General features: G+C 33.6%; 2 protein-coding genes across 2 annotated transcripts; one reads left to right on the forward strand and one right to left on the reverse strand.

Moving 5' to 3' along the window:
- Window positions 1–28: 28 nt before the first annotated feature.
- Window positions 29–15,533, forward strand: Tube1 (tubulin epsilon 1). The gene is made up of 12 exons (XM_076859833.1): window positions 29–123; window positions 220–293; window positions 889–941; window positions 3,471–3,528; window positions 6,203–6,318; window positions 7,376–7,497; window positions 10,003–10,190; window positions 10,395–10,570; window positions 11,304–11,444; window positions 13,371–13,511; window positions 14,310–14,484; window positions 14,794–15,533. Exons 1-12 carry the CDS (start codon window positions 99–101, stop codon window positions 14,950–14,952), a joined length of 1,428 nt encoding a protein of 475 aa, XP_076715948.1. The 5' UTR covers window positions 29–98; the 3' UTR covers window positions 14,953–15,533.
- Window positions 15,534–16,361: 828 nt separating this feature from the next.
- Ccn6 (cellular communication network factor 6) lies at window positions 16,362–25,550 on the reverse strand. Its single transcript, XM_076859457.2, has 4 exons — window positions 25,250–25,550; window positions 21,352–21,594; window positions 17,922–18,115; window positions 16,362–16,643 (listed from the first exon to the last, which is right to left on the reverse strand). Exons 1-4 carry the CDS (start codon window positions 25,548–25,550, stop codon window positions 16,362–16,364), a joined length of 1,020 nt encoding a protein of 339 aa, XP_076715572.2.
- Between the last annotated feature and the right edge of the window lie 659 nt (window positions 25,551–26,209).

The raw sequence follows: 26,209 nt of genomic DNA on the forward strand, positions 1-26,209 counted from the left end.
AAGCGTGACTTACGGCTGCCCCCTGGTGAGGAGCAGTTGCGGACGAATGAGAATGCGGGATTGGGTTCGAAGGTGTCCTGGGCGGGCTACCTTCCAAAATGACCCAGTCGGTGGTCGTACAGGGTGAGCTGCACCAGGGCATGGGAACTCGGTCGCCGCAGAGCTTAGCAGTCGTTTCCCTACCTAACGTTCATTCTTTTTGTTCCTCTTCTTGCGCAGTCGGCCAGTGCGGAAACCAGATCGGTTGTTGCTTCTGGGACCTGGCCCTGAGGGAGCACGCGGCGGTCAACCAGGTACTGGTACCCGCCGAGTCCCCCTTGCCTGTCACAAAGAGCAAAACAAAACCAGAAAATGCTTTATTTGAGCACTTATCTGGATATATGAGATCTTGTCAGTGACGAACGTGACTTTTTTTTTTAACGTATGTTGCTTTTAGACACACACCAGTCTAAAAAAACACTGGCCAGAAACCTTAGTCATAAAAGTTTTCCTGATTCTCAGGGTCTCCAATTTTTTAGTGTTCTTGTAAAGAGCAGTAAGTATGTGAAAGTACTTTATAATATAGGTTACACATGTGATTATTAACTAGTCCACTTGTCAAATGATCACCAAGAATCCAGAGAAAACTCTTTCATTTTTGGAGAAAACTCTCCAATTCTATGGAGAAGTCTTTCATCACCGCCTGCTGAACTGAACCTATAGATCTCTTTGCATTTACTCTGTACTACAGAAGTCAGAGAATCAATCTAAACGTTCTTATGATGCTTGCATTTTATTATGACCATTTACTAGTCATTGCATCATTTAATAACAAGAATTATTAAAATTGAAAGGACTTTTTTTGGGCAAGAGGCAAGACTTAAATTCTATAATGTGTTTTCTTTTTAGAAAGGAATTTATGATGAGGCAATAAGCAGCTTCTTTAGAAATGTGGATACCAGGTAAGATGGTATTAAAGTCTTAGCATGATAAACCTTTCTTTTCATGTCAGCAGATTAGGAGAGAATTCTTTAAAGGACAATAAAAAACAGTTGATAGCTATAAATTTTTCTGGCTTTTTTGTTTGCTTTTCTCATTGAAAACATTCTCATTTTATCATTAATATTATCTCATTTTATCATTAATACTCTTCTGTATTCTGCAGAACAGGACCACAAATTTCCTTTTCAGGCTTTATTGAGGAGCAGAAAGAAACTTCAGTGTGTTTCTTTTAGCTTAACCTTGAAATAAATTTTCACTAAAGCTGAAATTTTCCCCGAGAGTATCTTGTTAATGCATCTAACTATGGCTAACTTTTGAAAGTGGTCTTTACATTTCCTTGATATGATTTGTGATCAGGAATACTTGCTCTAAGTATAGAATGTGCTAAAAGGAGAAAAGATGTGTAAACTGCTTATAATCAACATTACTTTTGTTTCTTTAATGAAGGATATATGTATCAAATCTTTTATCTGAAAGAGTAATTTGATATTAGGGTATGTCCAGAAGCTTTTAATGTTTAATCATTAAGTTTATATATTTTCAAAGTACTTCCCAAAACTAACTGGTGGGCTTGCATTGGAAATTATTCTCAATATCAGTCTTTAATTCAATAAAAACTCTAGTTCTAGTCTGAATTAATTGGCTCAGTGTTTGAGACATTATTTTCTAGTAAAGGCTAATTGCTCTTCACTTTGTTAGTGAATTCTAGGGCCTAGTGCTCAGGCATGCAAACTCAGAAACCTTGTTGTTTGCACCTTGAGAATGGATCCTTTGCTCTCCAGTATAATCAGATTAACCCAAACTAAAAAAAAAAAAAAAGGAAAGAAAGTGAAAAGTAACTGTAGTAATGGACAAGGAAGAACTATAACTCAGAGAAATTATATTCACATTTTTTCATCACAGGCAAATTCTCTTTTGTAGGAAATCTACCAGATAATCAGAAGGCTTTTTAGTGACCATGGAATTAGATTAAAGGAAGTTAGGAGTGTTATCTTTTTTTTTTAATATTTATTTTTTTAAGGTGGACACAATATTTTATTTTTATATGGTGCTGAGGATCAATGACTGTTATCATTTGTCTTTAGTATATGGAAATAGCTGTTATAATACTGATTTCATCTTATTTGTGGCCCAGGACATCCTTTCCCCTAAATACTATTAGGAAGCTCAAATCTGCCTTTATAATATTTCTTTCAAATGCTTCCCTAGCTAACTAAGTTCCTACTCTCACCCCTTTCTTTCTTGATAGACAATAGTTTCATTACATAGTTGAGACTCAGCCTGGGAGCTTTTCTTTTTTATGTAATGGAACTCATATATTCTGTGTGTTTTATACTTTAACCTGAAAACACTCTTATTTTCCCAAAATCAAGTTTGGGGGAGAATAAGGGGGCTTAGGTGGAGCACCTTGTTCTTTCTGTATACTTTCAACACATGAAACTTCTGTTCTACAAATGGATACCAAAAAAATCTTTTTCAAAAATGAGGCCACACCTTCATGAACATTTCTTTATCAAATTATACATTTTTAATAGCATGATAGAAATTTATAGCATGAGTTGGCAAACATTGTCCATAAGTACCAGATAGTAATTTATAAATCATGTGCAAGTCATAGCTACTTCAGTGTCTTTATAGCATGAATGCAGTCATTGATAGTACACAAACAAATGGGTATGGCTATGTTTGAATAAAACTTTTAGAATAAGCAGCTAGTTAGATTTGTCCTGAGGATGGCAGTTTTCCAATTCCAGGCCTGTAGTGTCTGCATTTAACTCTGCTTCCTTTCATATAATCTGTCTTTTGTGTACTGTCTTTATTGACCTATACAAATGTTTGGTTATTGATTTCAGTACTTCAGTAACATATTTTCAATATAAAATTCTAGGAACAGCCTTAGTTTCTCAAAGGTATGTAACTGGTATATCAGTTAATGGGTGTTTGACTGCAACAGGAAACCTCATTAATGGTAGCTGAATCAATAGGAGTATTCATTTATCTCACAAAGAAATCTGGAAATAGGATTTTCAAAGGCTGGTAAAATGCCTCAAAGGCTTGGGTACCATATATGTTTCCCTATCCTTGGTATATTAGCTTTTTTTCCACCTGTTTATTATTTCATGACTAAAAAATGCATTCTCTTCCCCAGGAATCACATCCACAGTCATGTTTGAGGCAGGAAAAAAGGAAGAAAGTTGGAACCAGCTCCATTGGGTTCTTTTTATCAGAAAAACTTCCCAAAATACCTATCCTGTTATCTCTTTGGCTGAAACTATATTACATGGCCTGTCCTAACTATAAAGAAAGCTAAGGAAATAGTTTATCACTTTCTCAACCCAATAAGAGATAGGCAAGGGAGAAGAAAGTTAGAAATAGCTGTGGTGTCTATCTCACCTGGCCTATAACTCACCTTTTTGTATATATGGAAGTTCACATTATTAGCCATGGAAGATCTTATGACCTTCTTTATTTATTTATTTTTCTTTCAGAGTGGTTGGTGGTGGTGGCAGCATTTCCAAGGGAAAAATACGTTCTTTGAAAGCACGAGTAAGATATATATATGTTTGACATTCCATGTGTTTTTCAAAACAACTATTGTTTCTCTAACTTGACCATAAAATTTTAGTTTGACTTCTTGAAATTAAAAAAATATATATACTAAGCCATGTTAATATTAATAAAACTCAGCAGACATTTGTGTCCACCTGAAACATTAAGGGGCAATTTTCATATTTAAACACTATATATAGCAATTTGTTTCATTGTTTCAGGGGAGATACATATCTAGATAAATGATAACAAAAGAAGCCTTAACTTTTAAGAACATGTAAAGCAATAAATACAAGTTAACTTTTCATTTAAATATAATGGAAAATTAATTTTCATCAGGTTATTACCAATTCAAAACATGGATTCAGCCACATTAAAGTGAATAAATATATAAGCATATAATTTCTCCTGAATAAAAATGTTTTGAGTCAAAAACCATATGTACAGTTTTAATCTCATTCCATATTTCTCTGATTGTTTCTGTACAACAAACTGTTTTCTGATTGTTGATTAGTAATCAACAATCTTGATTATAACCAGAAAGAATGGTAGTTTAAATGCTTTAGAAGAATTTGAGGTGCTAAGGGTTCAGACCCGGTATAATGACAGAAAGACTGGAGATCTGCAGTGTTATGGCATCTGGAAGCCATCTCTTGTTCCTTTGATCTCTGATGTCCTTGAAAGCAAAATTTAAGGTAGAGATAATATGCTTGAGGACTGTTAGGATAATTGGCTTAAACTTGATGTACTTAATGGTGTAGAGAGAGCTAGCATCACAATCTAAACCTTAAAAGAGATTTTGACATTTCCCAGATTACTCCCAATTTGCCTCTTTCCAACCACTATCAGTGAGCAGGGTGGGAGGTGGAAGAAGCACTATTAGGAAAGAATATAATCAGCATGCTGAAACTTGTAACTTTCCCAGAGGGTACCCTACCATTTTCTGCATAGGAAGTTCTGGTATTATGTGGCTATGATCACTGAGGAGTTCAGACTTTGCAAGATAACTTGGTACTTGGGTGCCTCCATAGTGTCCAGTATCTCAGGTTAATAGGCAAGTACTCATAATTTCCTAAATCTTATTATTACAATTAGGAAAAGGCTGTAAGCCTATTACCATGTGGCTCTGAAAGGAAATAGAAACATTCCAAGTCCTAGAACAGTTGTGACTCCAGACTTTGGATGCCTAATTGAGGAACCCAGAATTCTCTCAGAATTTAATTAATTTCCAGAGGAAAAACAAATCAAGGACTTGATGTGACTAAGGAAAGATTGAAAGAGATATATAAGGATTTTAATGCTAAGTGACTGGAGCAGTGATTCTACTAGGAGGGGCCTAAATGTCAGTTTGTATTCTGCTTATTGCTTCCCTTGCCAGATAGTGAGGTAATCAAGAGTGAGATTCATGTACCTTTAATAATTTTCCACAAATCATCCCAATAAATCTGTTTTGGAACAAGGCCAATATAAGCTGATTTTTTCCCATTAAAATCTGATACAATATATAATACTACAATTTGCCCATGTAGTGAAATCCTTCTTGTGGTTGATTAGGTGTTAAAGCAAGCAGGTAAGATAAGTTGCATGTTGTCAGAAACACCCAAAAAATTTCTAAAATTGGCAGTACATAACCCTATATAGTCCTATGCATGTAAAGTGTGTATATATATATATATATATATATATATATAATGATTGCTGTATATAAGAATACATTTATAATACATGGTTTTATAGTCTATGTAATATTCTCTATAATTTACTTGTGTATACAATAGTAAGTAGCATAGTTAATTACATAAATTTAGAGTTTTTTGTTTTTTGTTTTAATACTGGAAATTGTATCCAAGGATGCTTTATCACTGAGCTTTTTTTGTTTTTGTTTTTATTTGGGTTTGGTTTTAGTGATTTTTTTTTCTCTTGGTTTATTTTGTTTTGATTTTGGTGCTAGGGATTGAAGCCAGGATCTTGTATGTGCTAAGCATACACTGTACCACTGAGCTACACCCCCAGCTCTCATCGTAAAGTATATGGAAAGTAAAGTACAAGAAAATGGGAAGAGGGGACACATAATCCTACTGCCAAGCTATTCCTGCTTACATTTTGCCATATTTCCTTTCAGTTTTTTTGTTCTATTTTTTCTTTCTATGCTTAAATTTATGTTTTATAGTTTTCTTTTTAGTATGTAAAATTTTGTGATAATGAATCAGATTGTGAATTACTTGGAGAAAGGGACCCTTTTGTCATGTTTGATATCTGTCTAGTGCCTTAACTTTTGCACATAATAGTGACTTTACTCATTTGGATTGAATGGTTGGGCCATGATGCATAAAGAACACCATGGCTGCATCCTGTGTTTATTTAGAACTTTTTCTGGTTAAGGTTACCCTCTACTTCTAAGACCTGGTTAGATATTCAGTTTCAACGATTATTGGGTTTCTTTTTCCCCTAGTTGGCATATTAGAGTAGGACAAAAGTTCAGAATCAACCTTGTAATTGAATCTATCTTTAGAGGAGGGTAAGATTACTTTTTAATTCTTAACAGATTCTATATAAAGAAAGATTTTGATTAAACTTAAACTATAGAAGGAATAATGCAATTTACAGCTAATAAATTCATTGACAGAGAAAGTAACTCTAAAGGAAATGCCTATTTTATTTCTCTTTTTAGGCTGTCTTGATTGACATGGAAGAAGGGGTAGTGAATGAAATTCTTCAGGGACCATTGAGAGATGTATTTGATAGCAAGCAGCTCATCACTGATATTTCTGGCTCAGGAAATAATTGGTGAGAATATGCTTCATATAAACATTGAATGTTATCTGAAAAAATTACGCATTCTTTATTTGGTTGGGTCCCGCTGATTTGAAAGCAAGATATACTATTTTACAGACAGAGCTAGGCCTTTCAGCCCTGTCTTCTTTTTTGTAATAAATGATGGTGTTTCACAATGCTTCAAAGCCACATATATTTACTTTTACACCTAGTTTATTTTACCTTTTTTTTTTTTTAAGGGAAAAAAAAATGAATCAGGGAAAAACTGATTTTCTAAATTCTTCTTTGTAAATTAAGTCTCCCAGTAACCCCCTAAACCCCACCCAGCTTATACCCAGGGGCACTCTGCCCCTTTTAATTTTTAAAAAATTTTTTAACTTGTGTGTATGTGTCGTAATGGGGATTGAACCCAGGGGCACTTTACCACTAAGCCACATCCTCAGCTTTATTTTGAAACAGAGTCTCAGTAAATTGCTGAGGTTGGCCTCAACCTTGCCATCCTCCTGCCTTAGCCTCCCAAGTAGCTGAGATTACAGGTATATGCCACTATGCCTGCACAGATTTATTCTTATGTAACACTAAGTAGTAACAGAAGTTTAAAGTACTTTTATAAGCTATTTCTTACTTTCATTATTTGAAAGTTCTCCATTTGGTCAGAGTTAATAGAATTGATACAAAGATACAAGTGAAACCTGTCTCCTAGCATACAGGTCTGACTTACTTTAAATGGAAACAAAAAATAGGCAATTAAAATCTTATTTTGTTATTATATCTCAAGAGAAAGTTGAGAAGATGAAATTAGAAAACCATAATTTAGGATCCTTTGCTAATGAGTTATCTTATTAGGATATTTGAGGATTATACATAAGTAATATATATAAAATTTTCTATCTAGTGTCTTCAACATGATGCAGTATGACTTACTGAAGCAAGAATAGATTTTTACTTAGTATAATTAAAATGTTTTTAAGTCTTTTCATTATCTTTTTATTTAGAACAGAAATAATAAAATCAGAAAGTAATAAATGCAAGGATTTTATTTTTCCTAAATCTGTACTCTTATTTTCAGGGCTGTGGGGCACAAAGTTTTTGGCAATCTTTACCAAGAACAGATTTTAGAAAAACTCAGAAAGTCGGCAGAGCACTGTGATTGTTTGCAGTGTTTCTTTATAATACACTCCATGGGAGGAGGTAAAGTTATTCATCATTTGACTATAACAATGTTAAAATCCAAATGGAAATTCAATTTGCAAACATAAGTCTTGCTTTCAGACCTATGCTTGATAAAGATACCATTATTTCGAGTATATGTGTGTGTGTGAATGTTTGTACATTACAGCTTACCTTAAAATTCTGTGAAATTGGGTCACTAGTACGAGTTTTGTTTTTAAGTCTTTTTAAGAGACAACAGAGCTAAATTGGAAAATTTTTTTCTTTTATCTTTAGCTTCTTTCATAAAATTTTCAGCCACATTTCAGCATATAAGCATTATGGGGGAATACTTATTTTTTCTCAGAGTTTCTTGTTCAGTCTTACATTCTAACCAGGACTAAGCATTTCTGGCACATTATATTTACTTACCACAGAATATCAATACACTTCTTTTTGGTCCTAGAGATTGAACCTAGGGGCACTTAACCACTGAGTCACATCCTCAGCCCTTTTTTTTTTTTTTTCCTGAGAACAAGGTCTCACTAATTTTCTGAGGCTGGCCTCAAACTTAATGATCCTTCTACCTCAGCCTTCCACACTGGATTATAGGCATGTGCCATTATACCCAGCATCAATATACTTTCTTTAACCACCTCCACAATTTTCTCATCTCCAATAAGAAAATAAAAGTAAATTCTTTCCATTAGTTTCTTTAAATCATCTATTTCATGGTAATTAATGCACTTAAACTAGAAATATATGATCTATATAGCTTTCTTTGCCCAGGGACACCTGTAACTTGAACTGAAGTATTTTGTTTCCTTACTTCATAAATTAGAAACAGAATATAATTTGCTAATTTTAAAATAGGATTAATAGATTTTTAAAATTCCATACTTTTTCTCTCCAAGCTGAAATTGATTTTATATTCAGTACATTATATATGATTAACATGTCTTTATTCACTGTCATGGCATTTTAAAATTGTATTTACTGTGTAACCATGTCTTTAGAAGACTATCATAATCAAGACACTTTTAACATTTGTGCCACTATAGCTATAGGCAATATTCCCAGAAAAGAAGATGGGACCAATATGAACTTTTTCATTTTGGTTGATATCACTAATATACCTTCCTACAATATTGTACCTATTTATATTAGCCACAATATATAAGTTTCCACTTCCCTACACTGCTATTAAAAACTACCTAAAAAAATGTTTTTCATATAGTATTTCTAGCATCATAGCCTTTTCATATTTATTTGCATAAGTTAGGTCAATGGCATGAAACTTTTTTTAACTAAAATAAAAAAGAAATACATTTAATATCCTAACACAACACTCCCTACACACACACACACACACACCCATGCACACACACAGACTAAAACAAAAGATTCAGAAAATCATATTTACTTGTAATATGTGATGCATTGATTCTTCTTCCTCATTCAAGAAAAGAAAAATATGGGTAATAATCTAATAAATATTATGACTCACTAATAGTTCACATTCTACCGTTTAAAAAACTCCAATTAGAAGATCTTAACTTTCTCTTAAAGTTCTTAAAAATTTCTGAATTTACCTGTGTGCAGTGACACACGCCTGTAATCCTAGCAACTCAGGAGACTGAGACAAGAGGATCTGAAGTTCAAGGCTAGTCTGGGCAACTTAGTGACACCCTATCTCAAAAAGGGCTGGAATTTAACTCAGTGGTAGAGCACCCCTAGGTTTAATCTCCAGTACCAAAAAAGAAAAAAAATCTGAATTTATATAAATGTAATTTATGCATCAGAAAATTATTTTTCATGAGATTGCTAGAATTTCTGCTTTTAAATACTAGTGACAGTATTTCACATTTGGAAATTTTGTAAATTTAAGGTGGGCATGCTTAATTTTAAACAATTTTGACTTTTGGGGGGAGGGGCGGGTATCTGAGATTAAATGAAGGGGCACTGAGCCATATCCTCAGCCCTATTTTGTGTTTTATTTAAAGAGTCTTACTGAGTTGTTTAGCACCTCGCTTTTTCCTGAGGCTGGCTTTGCATTCACGATCTTCCTGTCTCAGCCTCCTGAGTAGCTGGGATTACAGGCCTATGCCACTGCGCCCAGCTTGACTCATTATTTTGTTACTTAATGGTATGACAGTTTTCTTCATTATTAAGATTGTATGTATACTATACCAATGCTGTCAAGATAGGGTTTTTTTCCTTCTAAATTGCTTGATATTAAGCATACTTTGAATACTGTCTTAGTTAAATTTTTCACTGTTCAGTTCTCTTGACATCTAATGCTTTAGATATATGAAAAAGTGAAATATAGAAAGCTATCCCAAACTCATAGTCACAGTCAGAGATGGAATTCAGGACTTTGAGTCTAACTACCCATGTGCCCTTTATCTGAAATTGGATTAGTTAATATATAATCACACAGAAATAAATTGAAAATTATTTCTACAAATAAAACAAAAATTCCAAGTTCCTCACAATTATATTCTGAATCATTCATTGCTATTTTCATTTTGAAATTTTAATCCTCAGGAACAGGATCTGGACTTGGTACATTTCTTTTAAAGGTACTTGAAGATGAATTCCCAGAAGTATACAGATTTGTGACTTCAGTTTATCCTTCTGGTGAGGATGATGTCATAACTTCACCTTATAATAGCATCTTGGCAATGAAGGAACTTAATGAGCATGCAGACTGTGTGTTGCCCATTGATAATCAAGTAAGAAATGACTTTGGAACTCATGGACAAAGTTTATGTACACTTATACCTGTGTTATGCTCGTGCATTTACATGAACCGTGCTCTTCAGTATTAAGCATTCTAAGAGAAAAAAAGAGTTTAAATTGTATTTCTTTCTCTTCTTTCCTAGTAGCTCATCTGTGTCCAGTCTTCTTAATAGTCTCTCAAATTTTTCTCTCAAAAGTCTTTATTTGACATCATTAGCAAAATTGACCTCATGGTGAATTCTGGAAAGTTGGGTAAAACCGTGAAGCCCAAGAGTCTGATTACTTCAAGTGCTGGGACTTTTAAAAAGCAGCACAAGAGGCCCTTTGATGCAATGAACAACATTGTGGCAAATTTGATGCTTAACCTAACAAGGTAACCCTGTCTAAAAACATGACTATGCTTTTGATGATGTTTTAGATTTTTGTAGATTTAGATTTTATTATAAGTTGTGGGAACTTCTTTATTATATTCTTTCATCTTATATTTTTATTGCTTGGAATGATAGATCATATTTTAATTCCTATGACTGTGAAGCGGCTTTCTACAAGTACATTTCATGAAATAATAGTGGGTATTCGATAATAATGATTTTTTGGTGGATGCACTGGAGAAGTACTTGTTCAACCAAAATTAAGATTTTTTTGCTATAGAACATTTTAATCTCTTACAACACCTACTGTTAGCTGAATCAAAAGATTTCCATAACTTTGATCTCAAAGATTTCTTCAACATTATTGTATTGCAGATTGTAGAATGAATCGAGCATATTAAAAAATTTATTAAAATTTCTACAATAATTATTGACCTAAAGTCTGTTTTAAATAAAATACTTTGTATAATGAGCAAGTTTAATAGTGTGTAGTTACACTTTAGGTAATCTAGAAATAAGAATTGCTATAGATGCTATAAGTTGTATTTTAATTAATCCTTACACATAATTATTTGTGATACTAACTTTCAGTAATACCAGAAAAAGAGCTATATCTAAACAGAACAGTATACAAAAGATTTGAGAAAGTGCCTGCCAAATAAGTCAAATTATATTAAAAGTGTATGTTTTTAAATTTAAGATTTTTTTCTCATTGTTTTAATGTCAAACTTTTAGCTCTTCAAGGTTTGAAGGATCCCTTAACATGGACATTAATGAAATCAGCATGAATTTAGTTCCTTTTCCACAACTTCATTATCTTGTGTCAAGCCTAACACCTCTATATACACTGGCAGACATTAATGTTCCTCCTCGGAGGTAAGATGTAACTTAATTTCAGTTTCTTTAGAACTTGACATACTTTTAAAGAAAATTTAAGAGAAAAAGTTTATAGTAATTGTAGTTATGTCATTTTATTTGTGAGAAGTGAATAAAATACAGTTGATAACAGCCATTTTTTCATTAGATGAATGCTTGTTTAGAAGTAATCATTTAAAAATATCAAACTATTTGAAATTAAATCCAATGATGTAATTTTTAGGCTTTTGGGAGTTTTAAAATTAAAGTTTACATCAGTTTATTTACAGACATTGTGGTTTTAAGGTAATCTTATCATGTACAGTGATGATGAGCCTGAAAAGTTCACCCTGGCATTTACAGTTGAAAGGAAAAAGGTCCTGCCAAACTCTATAGTATGTATAGATTCCAGAGCCTGGAATATATAATAAAACTAAAGATTCCTTTTTATAGTTAAGATTCTGGCAAGAAAATGATTCTATGGTGCAGGAATATTATAAGTGATATTGATAAACTTTCATTTGAGCCAGTAGCAACCGACCAATTGTACCGACTAACAGGTAGAATTTCTTTTCTGCATGGGATACTAATGGCCTTAACTAGTCATGTGTGTACCATATACAGTGTATGAAACATGTTGATCATTGAATGTTTACTACTATCAGCCCAGCATATTAAATTAGTATATTTAATGTGAACACACATCCCAATAATTATAATAGTTCCTCACTAGTTTTTGTATCTTACTAGAAAATAACCTATGTGTCAGCCTGCTTGTTGTGTGGGGGCTCTTAACTTCTTCTGAGTATCAATCTCTAAAGTAATATTTATAAGTCAACTTCATAAAAAATGCTCAAACCACATGCATTCCAAAATTTTGAACATAATCACAAAGGATTGAGGAAATTCCCAAAACTCACCAGCCCTTTTAAGGAGTCTGCCCTCCCTTCTTCTGTAGAGTAATCAGCATAGAAAATAATCTTAATTAGGGCAAGAAGTTTGTTTTGTTTTGGATGGTATGTTTGGGTTTTGATGCTGGGGATGTATGGAACTCAGGGCCCTGTGTCTACTAGGCAAAAATTCTATCACTAAGCTGCATCCTCAGCCCAGGAAATTTTTACTGTATTCACTGCTAGCTCTCTTGTGCTTAGAATAGAGCCTGGAATATATAATAAATACTAAACAAATAAATAGCACAGATTTTTGCAACTCTTCCCACTTATTCTGTAGGTCAGCACATAAAGGTCTGGCTAGAGTTAATCTCAGTAATATCATCATATTTGTATTGAGTTAAATGGTAATTAAGAACTAAAGTGGGGTCATATTCAGGACCTAGAATCTGTACATTGTTAGATACAAACTATCAGTTAACCTTTTTCTTCCTCTTGTTAACTGAAGACATTCCTATTTTTTTTTTATCCTTGAGACACAAGACTTCAGTTTAAAGTCTTCCTCTTTAACAACATTACTACAGAGTTTAATCTTGCATAGGAGAACATCACATTATCCTTTGATAGTTTCCTCCTAATAATTAATTTATTTATGATGTATTTTACAAAATAATGGTCTTAATATAGCTTCCGTTAGTTTTAATAGTTGTGATACTACTGAATAAAATAAGCATATTCAACTGAACAAAAATGATACAAGTTTCAGAAATTGATCTAATGCTACTCAACATTTTGTAATTACCTAAAATCACCAATATACTGAAAAAGATTTAAAAAACAAATGAAAAAGATGTTACATGATTATTTCTAATATTTACTATCAAGATTGCTTTGAGAGAATGATAGCTATTTTATATATTTAGAATACATGGTATATATTCTACTTTTAGTATAGTGTGAATTTTTTTATTTACCTATGGATGACTATCTTCTCATTTTATAATAACATATTGAAGAAACTTTTTTTTTAATAAACAATGACTCTTTATTGTTCTAGGTTGGATCAGATGTTTTCAGATGCCTTTAGTAAAGATTACCAGCTAATTCAAGCAGATCCCAAACATAGCCTATATCTCGCCTGCGCCCTCATGGTTAGAGGAAATGTACAGATTTCAGATCTTCGCAGAAATATTGAAAGGTTTGGTTTCCATTTTTTGAGAAATTTATGTGTACTGCTTGGAACAGTGTAACATAGTAGGTAAATCAACCTCTCCTCAAATTATAGCGATGTCACTTTCTCAAGTATGACCTTGAACAAGTTACTTAGTCTTCCTGTATCTTATTTTCTTTAAGTGTAATGTAAGAGTAGTAATAGTACAAAATTGTTATTTATGAGTATTATGTGATACATGTTCTGAAAGTGTTCAAAAATTGTAGCTAATATTGTTTTTATTACCAACACTATTACTACACAGCTTGTGTTTATACTCTGCTATTTGACAGTTTATTATTAGAAAAACTACTCCATTGAATTAAAAAATTATAATACCCTCATTTCTTTTTATATTCAGATTTCTAATCTTTTTTTAAATAATTTTTTAGTTGTATATGGACAGAATATCTTTATGTATTTGTATGTGGTGCTGAGGATCAAACCCAGTGCCTCACACATGCTAGGCAAGCACTCTACCACTGAGCCACATTCCCAGCCCAGATTTCTAATCTTAAAAGATATATTTCTAGCTTTTTCAATCACCATCATAGCTGAATTAATGCCTTCCTATTAATGTCTTCCTATTAGTTCCCTATCATATTGTCCCATGATACTATTAATAGTTTTTTTAAAAAGGATAACTTAGATTATAAACTAAGCAATTAGAATCATACCATCAGTAATGACTGTGTTTAATGTGCACTACCATCATGTGGTATTTTTGTATCTCAGTTCTTACCTTTTTTTTGTATGTCAGATTAAAACCTTTTTTTTTAATTTCAGATTAAAACCTTCTCTACATTTTGTCTCTTGGAATCAAGAAGGCTGGAAGACCAGCCTGTGTTCTGTACCGCCTGTGGGTCATTCTCATTCATTATTAGCTTTAGCAAATAACACATGCGTGAAGCCTACCTTTGTGGAACTGAGAGAGAGATTCATGAGGCTCTACAAGAAAAAGGTAATCATTCACCTTCCTAGCTGTTTGTTGTGGCTCTTTTAGGTGTATCACATTATAAATAAGGACCAACCTCATCTACCATTTTGTTGTACTGACTATAAGTGAAGTGGAGAAGCTTACTATTACTCTTTTACTCTAAATGAGATGTATTTCCTGAGTGTATAGGATTTAGGCAAAATATTTGACTAAAGTTCTCATTTCTGTTGTGAAGCTGAATGTACTATAATTTTAACAGTATTTACCTTATAGGACAGTTATATGTATTAAAGTCCCTGGAATGGTAATTGTTACCCACTTTTGTATTTACAGGCTCACCTCCATCACTATCTACAGGTTGAAGGGATGGAGGAGAGCTGTTTCACAGAAGCTGTGTCATCTTTGTCAGCTCTCATCCAGGAGTATAACCAACTAGATGCCACAAAGAGCATGCCTGTTGAGGACTTCCCTAGGCTAAGAGTAGCTGTGTGAAAAAGAAACCAAGAAATGTAACTGTCACTTTTTCCTGATTTCACTTTTTTTTTAGCCTTTTTGTGATTTAGAAAAATTAGTTTGTTTTTCATATCAGAGTATTGTCTAAAAGAGTGGTTTCTGTTTAATCACAATTCATTGATACCAGTGTGTGAAATTAGTAAAATCCTATTACCTTCACTATAAGCAGTTTATAAAATTGAGAGAACAGAGTTCTTTAACAATTTGCTTTTGCTTTATTTATTGCCTAATACTTATACACCAATAATCATGTCTTTGGTAAAAAAAAAAAAAAAAAAAAAATCTTGTACAGATATACTTTTTATACTTATTTATAATTTATATTTTGATATTGTTTGATTCTTTAAAAGTATATACTAGGAGTTGAAGAACATAAAATATAAATATTTCCATGTAATATCCACTAACTTCAGAGACAGGCTTTATTACAACTGTTAAAGAGATTATATTTCTTTTATAAAAAACTTGTTTAAACTATGTTTTAAATTATTTTTAAGTATCATTGCTTTTATACCAATCCAGTTGATTTTTGTAATAAATGTACATATTTTCAAACAGTACTATTTGTTATTTTACATATCACCAGTATATAAGTAAATAAAACATTACCAAGCTTGATAACTTTCTTCACTGGCTATGTAATAGTCTATTGAAGTTGTTCCAGTTGCTATAGTCTCCACTTTGATTCTTTAACATTATTTTTAGTCATCTCATTTAAGGAAGTGATTTGATTTTCAAGACAAACTAATCTGTTATGTGCTTTCTTTAGTGTTTGCTTTTAAGTTTCCTTTGCAAAGTAATACTATACTTGGTCTTTTATCTTGGAAATTTATTTTTTCATAGTATTTAGTATAAACATTTATAGTACACTTGTTAACAGTAGCCAAAGAAGCTTTATTTTCTCTTTCCCAAGAGAAATCTTAACTGACGGTATAGGGCAGTAAAAATTATAAATATGTTTACAGTTTAATCTTATTTTTCTATTCAGGAATTCAGAATCTTGTTTGCCCTATAATGATTATCTGATAGAAGCCTACATATTGCCACATATAGAATAAATTTTTAAAATTTAATATGCCTTTTTACACCTCATTAGCAAAGTGTTCCAGATTATTTTGTAGAACAAAATATTTCCTTATAAATTATGCTTTTATTATATATGGACCGCTTGTGTGGTACCAAAATTATATCATTATAGCATATATTTTAAAAATGAGTTCAATTTCAGGTTTTTCAAGTTTTACATATATTTTTAGAACCTCTTTTAGATACTTTTGATATCTTCAATGCAGTTACCAGAGAATATTATGTTTTAAACTCAAAGTATTACCAACCTTTTATAACCACTCTAGTTTTTTGATTATATGACATGACAGCTAACCTTAGCTTTACAGAATCAAGAGCTCAGAAAACATATCTTCAGGTTCCCTACAATTTCTTTGACATACACAAGATGTAATCCAGAGCATCTTCCACTTAAATGAGCCTTCATTTGGGCAATCAAATTGGATGGTAATCATTTTAGACTTATTAGGAATGCAACATCTCTTATCCAGGCATATTCCACAAAAAGTGGGTTTGTAACTCTGAGTACTTAAGCACCCAGAAAAGAGAAATTTTTCAGCTTTGGAGAGTTGGAAGATAGGTTGGCATCTTTTTCCTTTAGGAATCTGAAAAGATACATAAAGTTAAAAAAAAATCATTCTTTACAGTTGATTATAGTAATTTAGAAAAATATTATGTAAAACATTTTAATAGCACCTCTGTAACAATAAAATTATTTCTGAGACCCGAGCACTGAAAAAATAATTATTGCTGGGGATTAATATTAGTTGCTGTTTAGTGACTTCCAGCACTCTTTCTTCTCTTCCTTTAAAACCTCCTTTCACCAGAAATCTGCCCTCCCTGTTCACACTATCACCTTATGACACTCTCTTCAGTGTTTCTTGCTGTCTGTTCTTTACTCAATTTCTCAATAAGTGGAAAAGGAACTAAATTCATGCTGATTTCATTAATGTCCATGTTAAGGGATCCTTCAAACCTTGAAGAGCTAAAAGTTTGACATTAAAACAATGAGAAAAAGACTATGGCATATATCTTAATTCCTTTAAAATTGGGTTGTCAACTTGCTGGTAAGATAGGGAATGTGTTGGTAATCAGAAGAATTTTACAGAATTTCTAAAAATTACTCCTTTGAGACAGTTGTCTAGTTTAAGAAATAGGACCAGCCAGGTGTGGTAGCACACACCTGTAATCCCAGCAATTCCAGAGGTTGAGACAGGAAGATCCAAAGTTCAAGGTCAGCGTCAGCAACTTAGCATGACTCCGTCTCAAAATAAAAAGGGGCTGGGGATGTGACTTAGTGGTAAAGCATCCCCGGATTGGATGACCAGTACCCCCTCCTCAAAAAAATGGGACCAGATCTAGTTATAACAACAAAATCTTAGAGTAAATATTTTCTTACAGTCCTTTGACAGGTAAGTTCAGAGCATTTTGGAAATTGTGTGGTCTACTTCAAAGTTGGTGATATATAACTTAAGATCAGATCATCTTTACTTGATGGTCTTAATATCTGTTTAACCACAATTCTGTATTCATTACTTTGATTCCACTATGTAGAATTACTGTGGAAAATAAAAAAGAATGTAAGATCTACTCTTAGAGAACACTATGTAGGGTTACCACAACAAATCAGGCTAATCAAGACCCACATTATTAAGATATTAGAATATCTAGGATCAAGAAGTCAGCATTACCTCTACTAGGTAAAACTTTACCCCACAAAGTGTGATTAGTATTTTCCTCTGTGATAATTTAATTTTTGAGAGTTTCAATAAGATGATTTTAATTTTTATAACAAACACCCTACCTCCAAAACACACACACATAACTTTTTAGGAATTTCTTAATATTGAATTATAATTAAATGAAATCTAATTAAATTTTACCTTTACTGTATGTGATATATTACTGTTGCATGGCTGAATATAACATAGTCTTTGCTCTTTTCTCATTTTACAGTTGCTATTTTCATTGGTGACCCTGTTAGATATCCCTATCCCACATGTTCTAGAGCAGGGAGTCCACTTTGTAGCTTGCACGAGACATTTTCTTTTCCAACTAAGTGGAAGATTCCTAAAAGCTGAAACAGAGAGAAAAGTACATATGTATACATATTTATGAACTTGTGTAGACAGATAATTTTTAATCATTAAGCTAATAAAGATCTTTATGAATAACGTAACTCATAATCAAAGAAGCTTATGGTCTAATTCATTCTATTTCCTTTTTGCTTGCCACCCAAATTATGTTTTAATCAAGTGTGATAGACCAATTTCTTAGAACGAATTAAAATTCTGTATCTTTAAAAAACTGAATAGCTTTACTCATTTATATCATTCTAGCTCATCTTGAGTATTAAACCTAAACTTATATTCTGATTGATACATACCATTTTGATTCTGCCTCAGGCTTGATATTATTCCAACAGATGTTGAAATAAATGTTGGTAGAATTAGAGAATTAAGATCTGAATGATCATGTTAAGTTTCATGATATGTTAAAATCCAAAATATAAAAGTTATATAAGTCATTGTGAATGTGTAATCTTTCAATCAGCTTCTTTGTCACATTCCCTATAGTATCAGGCCCACAGTGCTCTCTCCTTGGGCTAGCCACTTCAAATCATCTATGGAAACAATGAATGGATGGATTCATGGATGGGTCTGAAGTGAGTAGACAGAGCCCCTCCACTGTCTAGTGCTTAAGAGAAACAGAAGGAAGAAAAGGTAAATGACTCTTCCATCTCCATGTAAATTCACTGGGAGATTGTTATACTCATGAATGAGTCAGGTCCTTGGTTCATTTGAGCAATCTATGTGTTGGTTTATTGTCTCAAGGCATTTCCTTGAGATTAATATATATCTTCTATTGGATGCTTTGGGAGGAAGGTTGTAATTTGAGTCTGAGTTAAATATAGCAAAGTTCAGACTGTGTTACTTTAAAATATCAATTTAAAATTTAAAAGATCCAGAAAAAAAAAAATGCCTTCTTGATAGACAATATCAATCACTCTGAAGTATGGGCTATATTTGTATAAAGTGATAACATAATACTGCTTTCAGTGTTATTACAGTAGGATATTGCAGTGCTCATAGAGCTGAGAGGAAGCAGAAATATGAAGATACGTGGAAGGTAGACAGCAGTTTTAAAGACCTCAATGCAAAGCTGGGTAGGGTGGTTGCACACCTGTAATCCCAGCTGACCAGGAGGCCGAGGCAGGAAGATTATGAGTTTGAAACCCCATCTCCAAAAAAAAAAAAAAAAGAAAAGACCTCAATTCAGGAAGCAGATTACAAGCTTGTCACATATCTGCAATAAATAAATGTAGGTTAGATTATTGCATTACTAGTAACCTTGATTAAAGTTAAATGAGCTGCAGTTCAGTAATTTAACATTCATTAAAATGCAGAAAAACTGGAGGAGATTTATGAAGTAAAAGCTTAGTGTTCATGAGCATTGAGAAAGGCATGACAGCATTAAATGTCATCTCATGCTTCTCACTGACCTAGCTAGCAACAGCTAGATTCCAACCATAAACTATATGTTACTATCACAAATATATCTCAAAGTGTGTGTTTTTGTCATTGTGGTTAATTTTGAAAGCCAAATTCTTACACAGATCATAAATACATTTCCACAGCTAAGCAAAAGAGAGACTGAACATATACTTCCAACTCTGAAATGCCAGAGAGCATTTGGGGAGATTTTTCTCATTTTTTAGAGCAAAGCACTAACCACCAAAAATGACCAGGGGATGACTCTACCAATCAGGCTCCAAGTGAATCCACTGAAATTGATCCAACTCTTCAAAGGAAACCAACTTGAACTTGATCCAAAGGGCTTACTTATGGAAGACTGCTGCTCTGAGGTTCTGAGAATCTTCTGAGTTGCTCAGATTCTGTGAAAACCAGCTGTTTCTGTACATTTTGCAAAAGGAATAATTTGGGGACTGATAGTATAGCTCTGTGGCAGAGTATATACTTAGCATGTGCAAGGTTCAATACCTAGCACCAAAATATATAAAGAAAAGGGAATAATGTGGCTTATTATTTTAGAACATGAATTGTGTCATGCTGTTGGCTAAATAATCTTGTGGTAAATACAAACTCACCACAACCTATAAATTTTTTTTCAAATGAACTGACATAATTAAGGTCCCAGGGTATATTATTTTCATATAGTTTTTCTTGTTGTTTATCTTTTTTTTTGTAATAAGGATTGAACCCAGGGGTACTTAACCACTGAGCCACATCCCCAGCCCTTTTTTATATTTTATTTAAAGACAGGGTCTCACTGAGTTGCTAAGTGCCTCACTAAATTGCTATGGCTGGCTTTGAACTCAAGATCTTCCTGTCTCAGCCTCCCAAGGGATTATAGCCCCTGGGATTACAGGCATGTGCCACAGGGCCAGCTCATAGAGTTAGGTTTAAATATTTAAAACTCTTTTCTCTGATTATTATTGTTTTTATTGAATATCCACATAATAAAAAGCTTAGAGCTTTTAGCATACACCAATATTCTGTATCTCCATGACAATATTCGGTGCACGCTAAATTCAAGAAACTGGCATCAGCGTTGCCCCTTTTGAGTACTTCCTCTCCTGTGCTTCATTTGCTGGTGTTTTTGAAATTTCTCTCCTGAAAATACTCTGACACTTAAAGAAGGTGGTAACTTGAAAGCAAACTAGAATTCTGTTTGCACTTGCAAACATCTAGGTACTCAAGTAATAAATGCTCATTTCATTTTTCTAACTACATACATGGGTAAGCTACTTTTAAAAGCCTCTGTGGGAGGCATGTGTGAATGTGTGTATTTAGAGAAAACAGTAAATTGTTGAACTTCAATTTTAGAGTGAATAAAAGGACTTCATTTTTCTAGTTTTAGAAATAATATTTACAAATTCAAAACATGTTAGTCCATAAATATTTTTTACTTAGTTGTTTTGCATTTGTTTATATCATATAGAAAGGTTGCCTTTGAAAATTTGGAGAAACGTATGGCCAAACTTCTGCCTATAATAAACAATACAAATAGAAGTTTTCCCAGGATACATGAGAACAATATTTGGTTAGTTTTCCTTAGGAGAGGTTGGAATAAGCAGAGGTGTAAAATTTGAGTTTCCTGACCTAGAATAGCTTTTTTAAACTGGAATACTTTTACCAGAATACACCTGCCTGAGGCAAAGACTGAGTGGGATGGTACACTCAGACTACATCTCACGTTGATCACCCATTCATTCTGTACCTGTGATACACAAAAGGAACATGAAAGAAAGCCACCAAGTCATACATGAGAAATAGCTCTATGTATAAGCACCTGGCATCGTCTTGTAGCTTGTTGAGAGCTGCCTTTGTAATGATCCCACGCCGCACTTGGACTGATCAGAATTCTTTCCATCTTTAGCTCTAGAGCACTGGCTGTCAGCCAGCTCAGGTATGAACAGAGGAGTGCATCCAATTGCCCCACTCACACAGAGGCAGCTGAACAGGGGGTTGGGCTGAAACACTTGGCCATTACGATAATGGACCCTGTTGAACTCACATCCAACAGCTACAAGGTCTGAAAAGAGAAAATTGTCAAAGAAGCCATAATTTAGGATAGTTGGACTTCCAATTATACACCTTATATAAGATGTAACTATCTCCTTCATGAAGTATAACTCTAGATTTTTTTTTTAACAGCTCTAGATTTTTAAGGCCCCTTTGGAACCATCTTCACAGAACATCTGTCTAAAGGTTAAAATAAGCATTTTCATCAGATTGTAGGTTATAACCCACAAAGGGACATTATCAGAATTAAAAACAAAAACTCTGTTCTGGAGAAAATATTTTTTTGTTTTTTGGGGGTTTTGTTGTCGTTTTGTGAGGTACTAGAGATCAAGCCCAGGGCCTTGCTCTTGCTAGTCAAGCACTGAAATTTATTTTTAAAAATCATAAGCAGTGAGATGATTGTAAACTGGATAGGGAGGTTAATGCCAGGTGAGATGGATATTTCCCCAGACATCCAACAGTAAGCTAGAATATATTCTTAGGATATATGTGAATGTCAGAAGATAAGTGAATGTCAGAAGAAATCATTATTTATGATTTATTTAACTATAGTATGGCAAGGTAACTAATTGAAAATTAGAGGAGCTTTTCACTTCTTGAGTATATTCTTGGCCTTCTGAATCAACAATTCCCCAAGTGTGTTCTACCCCTTGGCAATAGCTGTTTTCAGGGAATCTGTGATCAAGAATTTTCAAAATACTATGGCAGGCTGGCACAGTAGAGTGTACCTGTAATCCCAATGGCTTGGGAAGCTGAAGCAAGAAGATCATGAGCTCAAAGCCAGCCTCAGCAACTTAGTGAGGCCCTAAGAAACTCGGTAAGATCTGTCTCTAAATAAAATGTAAAAAAATGGCTGGGGATAGAGCTCAGTGGTTAACTACCACTGGTGGTTCCAATCCCCAGTACCCCCCAAAAAAGAAAATAAATATAGTATTAGTGATACATGTTTTTCATTGTTGCTATTTGCACTGAACATACAAAAACAATGGTTCTAAAACCCCTTGTACCTTATCGTGATTCTAACTGTATTTTTCCTTGCCATGCACTTGTGCTTAGAAAGAAAAAAAAAAACCAGTTTTACCTAAGAATGTCCTTGATAGCACAGTAAACTTAATAATTTTATTAAATGCTAACCATTGAGTACATGTCTATTTAATACTCTGTATGATAAAATCAGAAGTATACACGGACCATTTTGTGTACTAAAGTACATTGGCCATTGTGAGAAAAAGCACCCATGCTATTATTCAAATTGTGGCATGGGCTATCTAATTTTTTTAGTGGGAATTTTACTTGCTTGAAGAAATAATTTTCAGATAATCTATGGTTATTCAGATTTGGGTATTTTGGAGACATTTTCTTAAAAATGAACAGAGTAATCCTGTCGCTTCAAAAAAAAAAAAAAAACAATTGACAACATTGGTTGCAACTATAGAATTCAAGCTTTAAAGCAAAAATTAGAATTTTGGAAAATATCTACCACTGAGCTCTATTGCTACCCAATATTTTCTGAAGAGAGTAATATCAGTGGGATTTTTAAAATAGTATATGAAATGAAATCTAGTTTGAACATCTACATAATACAGTAAACCAATGCATGGAATGACAAATTTATGCATGAGCAAAAGACCCATTCCAAGTGGGTCTTGGATATTTTAATGTCACCAAATTGAAAGGTTATTAATGTACTTTCAGATTTTATGATGCTGCTAATTTTTAATGGACTACCACTTACCACATTTAATATAATATTTTTTAAATACATTCATGATTATTTGAAGTGTTTACTAAAATATTTGCTTTTCTGATTATATATCTATGTGAAATCATATTTTCTTTATATATTTCAACCAGAAAAATAACAGCTTAGCAGAAGCAGATGTGAGAATCTAGCTTTCTTCTATTAAGCTAGATATCAGAGAGATTTACAAAAATGTAAAATCATGCCACTCTCTTCACTAAATTTTTCTGTCATATAAAATATTTTTTTCATCAAAATATATCATTCCTATTAATTTGCAACAGGTTTGTTATGTTTAAATCAATTTTTAAAATTCCTAATCCATTAAATATCAGTAGATAAAATCCATATAAACAAAAGTTTTTTGGATCCTTATTAATTTCTAAGACAGTAACTTTTTTAAAATCACTGTTATGGGTCAGAAAGCAACAAATTTTCTCTAAAGGGCTAAACAATAAGTATCTTAGCCTTTGCAGGCCATATAGTCTCTGTACTACTCTGTCATTGTAAAGTAACCACAGATTCTATGTAAATGAATGAGCTGTGTTCCAATAAAACATAGTTTACTGTCATAGTGAGCTGTGAGCTAGATTTGTCCCCTGGGCAATAATTTATGACCCCCAGTTATACATTATCCCCTTTCTCGTCCTCATGTTTACTGGTGAAGACATCACATTTTAGGTGACATAACTTGTAGAAAAATCTGATACAATAAACTTTGGTTCTGTGAGGAGAAGGCCCATATCTCTTTTTTCCTCTGTTGTATTCTGACTTACTGGCCACAATTCCTGGCTCAGTAGAGGATGCTAAGTGTTGATTAGATTACTGAAATAACCTGCCCAGTTTGGGAGAAAGGAGTATTCTGAATGCCAAGGTCTTTGATAGGTCATGGTTTCTCTACAGAATTTTCATAGATAAGAAATACTTTTGAAACTCTACTGCATACCAGATACTGTGCTAGGTGTTTTAGGTTTTATGTCATTTATTTCATCTTCCCAGACAGCTCTATAAACTATAAAGTACATGTAATGTAACTGAGGCGCAGAGAGATTAATCAATATGATTAGGGGTCACTCTGTTAGAAAACCAGGATTGAAATCCAGATCTCTCGTTCTTAATACAATATGGTCCTGCAAAGGTGTCAGTTGTTAGACTTGATGGTCTCTTCATAGTCTGACTCCAAAGACTTACTCTCATTTCATGCTCAACCTAACTTCTGTCAGTAAATTACCTTCCCACATGAACTTTTCTATAGAGTGAATAACTGCCCTACTGACCTATTTTTCTTCCCTTAGGAATTTTGTTTTTTATCCTAAATGACTTGGCATTCTGTATCATTACCAATGTGTTGTAGGTGTAGATAATCTGAATCAGAGTTTCAACCCAAAAAACTGAGGGTTAAGTTGTGCTTTGGGGTGACACCACCTTTTTTATAAATCTGCAGTAAAATTCAGGAATTTGATGACTGTACTTGGGAAGTCTGAGATTAAAGCAGTGTGTATGAGTTCTTGATGTGTACCCTTTTATTTTTACATCATATATTGTTATGCAAGATTATTTTTTAGTTACAGAAAAGGCTGAATTCAGATAGTTTCTGACAATGTAAACAAAAGCCATTGTTTTGTGGCATGTCAAGAAGTCAGACTGTTTAAGTTCTCCTGTTTCCTATCATTATAAGCAATTACCCATAAAGAACTGCAAGATCGCTTCAATGCAATGAAAATAACAGATTTCTGAACATTCATAGGCATCTGCTCATTTCCCATGGTGTCCAATACAATGAAGTCAGTCCCACTGGTTCACAAAAACTAAACCCACCTTGTACATAGCCAGACTAAACTCATCATTCCAAATTAATAATTTGAGGAGAAGGAAAGCTGTCTAGACTCAGCCTTTTCCAGTGGGTTCAGAAAAGGACACTTACATGCACACACTCCAGTCTCGTACCTAGGCCTGTCTGCTGAGTAGTCACAATACAGCCCTTTGTGCGGGTCACAGAGGTCAGCTTCATTACAGATGTCTCCTGGTTGTTTGGCACAAATTTTGCAGCATCCACAGCCATCTCTCACCAAACTCACTCCAGGAGAGCAGCGGGGCTTCTGACGGGAGCACTTGCAGGGCCAGTGACAAAACTGTTTACGCTGATGTGCTTCTGATGCTTCTCTGGGCCCTTCTTCAGTGGTGTCTAATGGCCCCGTGTCCTGTGCCCTGCAGCAGAACTTCATTTGATAATAAAGGCAATGTTAGAAATGGTTCCTCAAAGTAATTTCAGAAATCTTAGAGAAATAAAAGATTTCTCTAAAAGAGGTAAAATACAATGTGGCGAGTTACAGGATCATTAGCACTTGACACAGTTCACTCTCTGGAAATACTTTCTTCACTTGGCTTCCAAGATGTTGCTTTCTTATTTCTCCTCTCTCACTTATTTCTCCTTCTCAATCTCCTTTGCCACTTTCTTCTTGTCCTGATGTCTAAACACTGGAGCCCCCTGGGTTAAGACCTCTGAAGTACCTTTCCTCACTATATCTCCCACCCAGATTTCTCTTCCAAATTCACACTCAAACTTCCTAATTAATATCTCTACATAGGTGTTTAACAGGAAAAGCAAACTTAATGCAATCAAACCATACTCCCAATTTTCCCCTCAATTTGCTTTTCCACATACTTTCCTATTTGAGTAAATGCCCATTTCACTATTTTTCCAAAACACTTTGCAGTTAAGGTCATTCTTGACTTCTTTTATGTTTTACATCCAATCTTGTCAATAAATCCCACTGGTCAAAACTTTAAAATACACCTCCTGTGACCATAACATTCCTTTGCTATCATTTTGATCTAAGCCACCATTATTTTTCACTTGGATGATTCTGGGAGCCTCCTATTT

The sequence above is a fragment of the Callospermophilus lateralis genome, chromosome 6 (genome assembly GCF_048772815.1).
Source record: "Callospermophilus lateralis isolate mCalLat2 chromosome 6, mCalLat2.hap1, whole genome shotgun sequence".
Taxonomy (NCBI): domain Eukaryota; kingdom Metazoa; phylum Chordata; class Mammalia; order Rodentia; family Sciuridae; genus Callospermophilus; species Callospermophilus lateralis.

Coding starts and splice junctions, on each gene's coding strand:
- Tube1 (XM_076859833.1), top strand. CDS start 99: ATGACCCAGTCGGTGGTCGTACAGG. Junction 10,571..11,303: donor TTGATGCTTAACCTAACAAG/GTAACCCTGTCT, acceptor TCAAACTTTTAG/CTCTTCAAGGTTTGAAGGAT. Junction 13,512..14,309: donor CTTCGCAGAAATATTGAAAG/GTTTGGTTTCCA, acceptor TTTTAATTTCAG/ATTAAAACCTTCTCTACATT.
- Ccn6 (XM_076859457.2), bottom strand. CDS start 25,550: ATGAAGTTCTGCTGCAGGGCACAGGACACGGGGCCATTAGACACCACT. Junction 18,116..21,351: donor AAGCTACAAGACGATGCCAG/GTGCTTATACAT, acceptor TCTCTGTTTCAG/CTTTTAGGAATCTTCCACTT. Junction 16,644..17,921: donor ATATATCACATACAGTAAAG/GTAAAATTTAAT, acceptor GTATCTTTTCAG/ATTCCTAAAGGAAAAAGATG.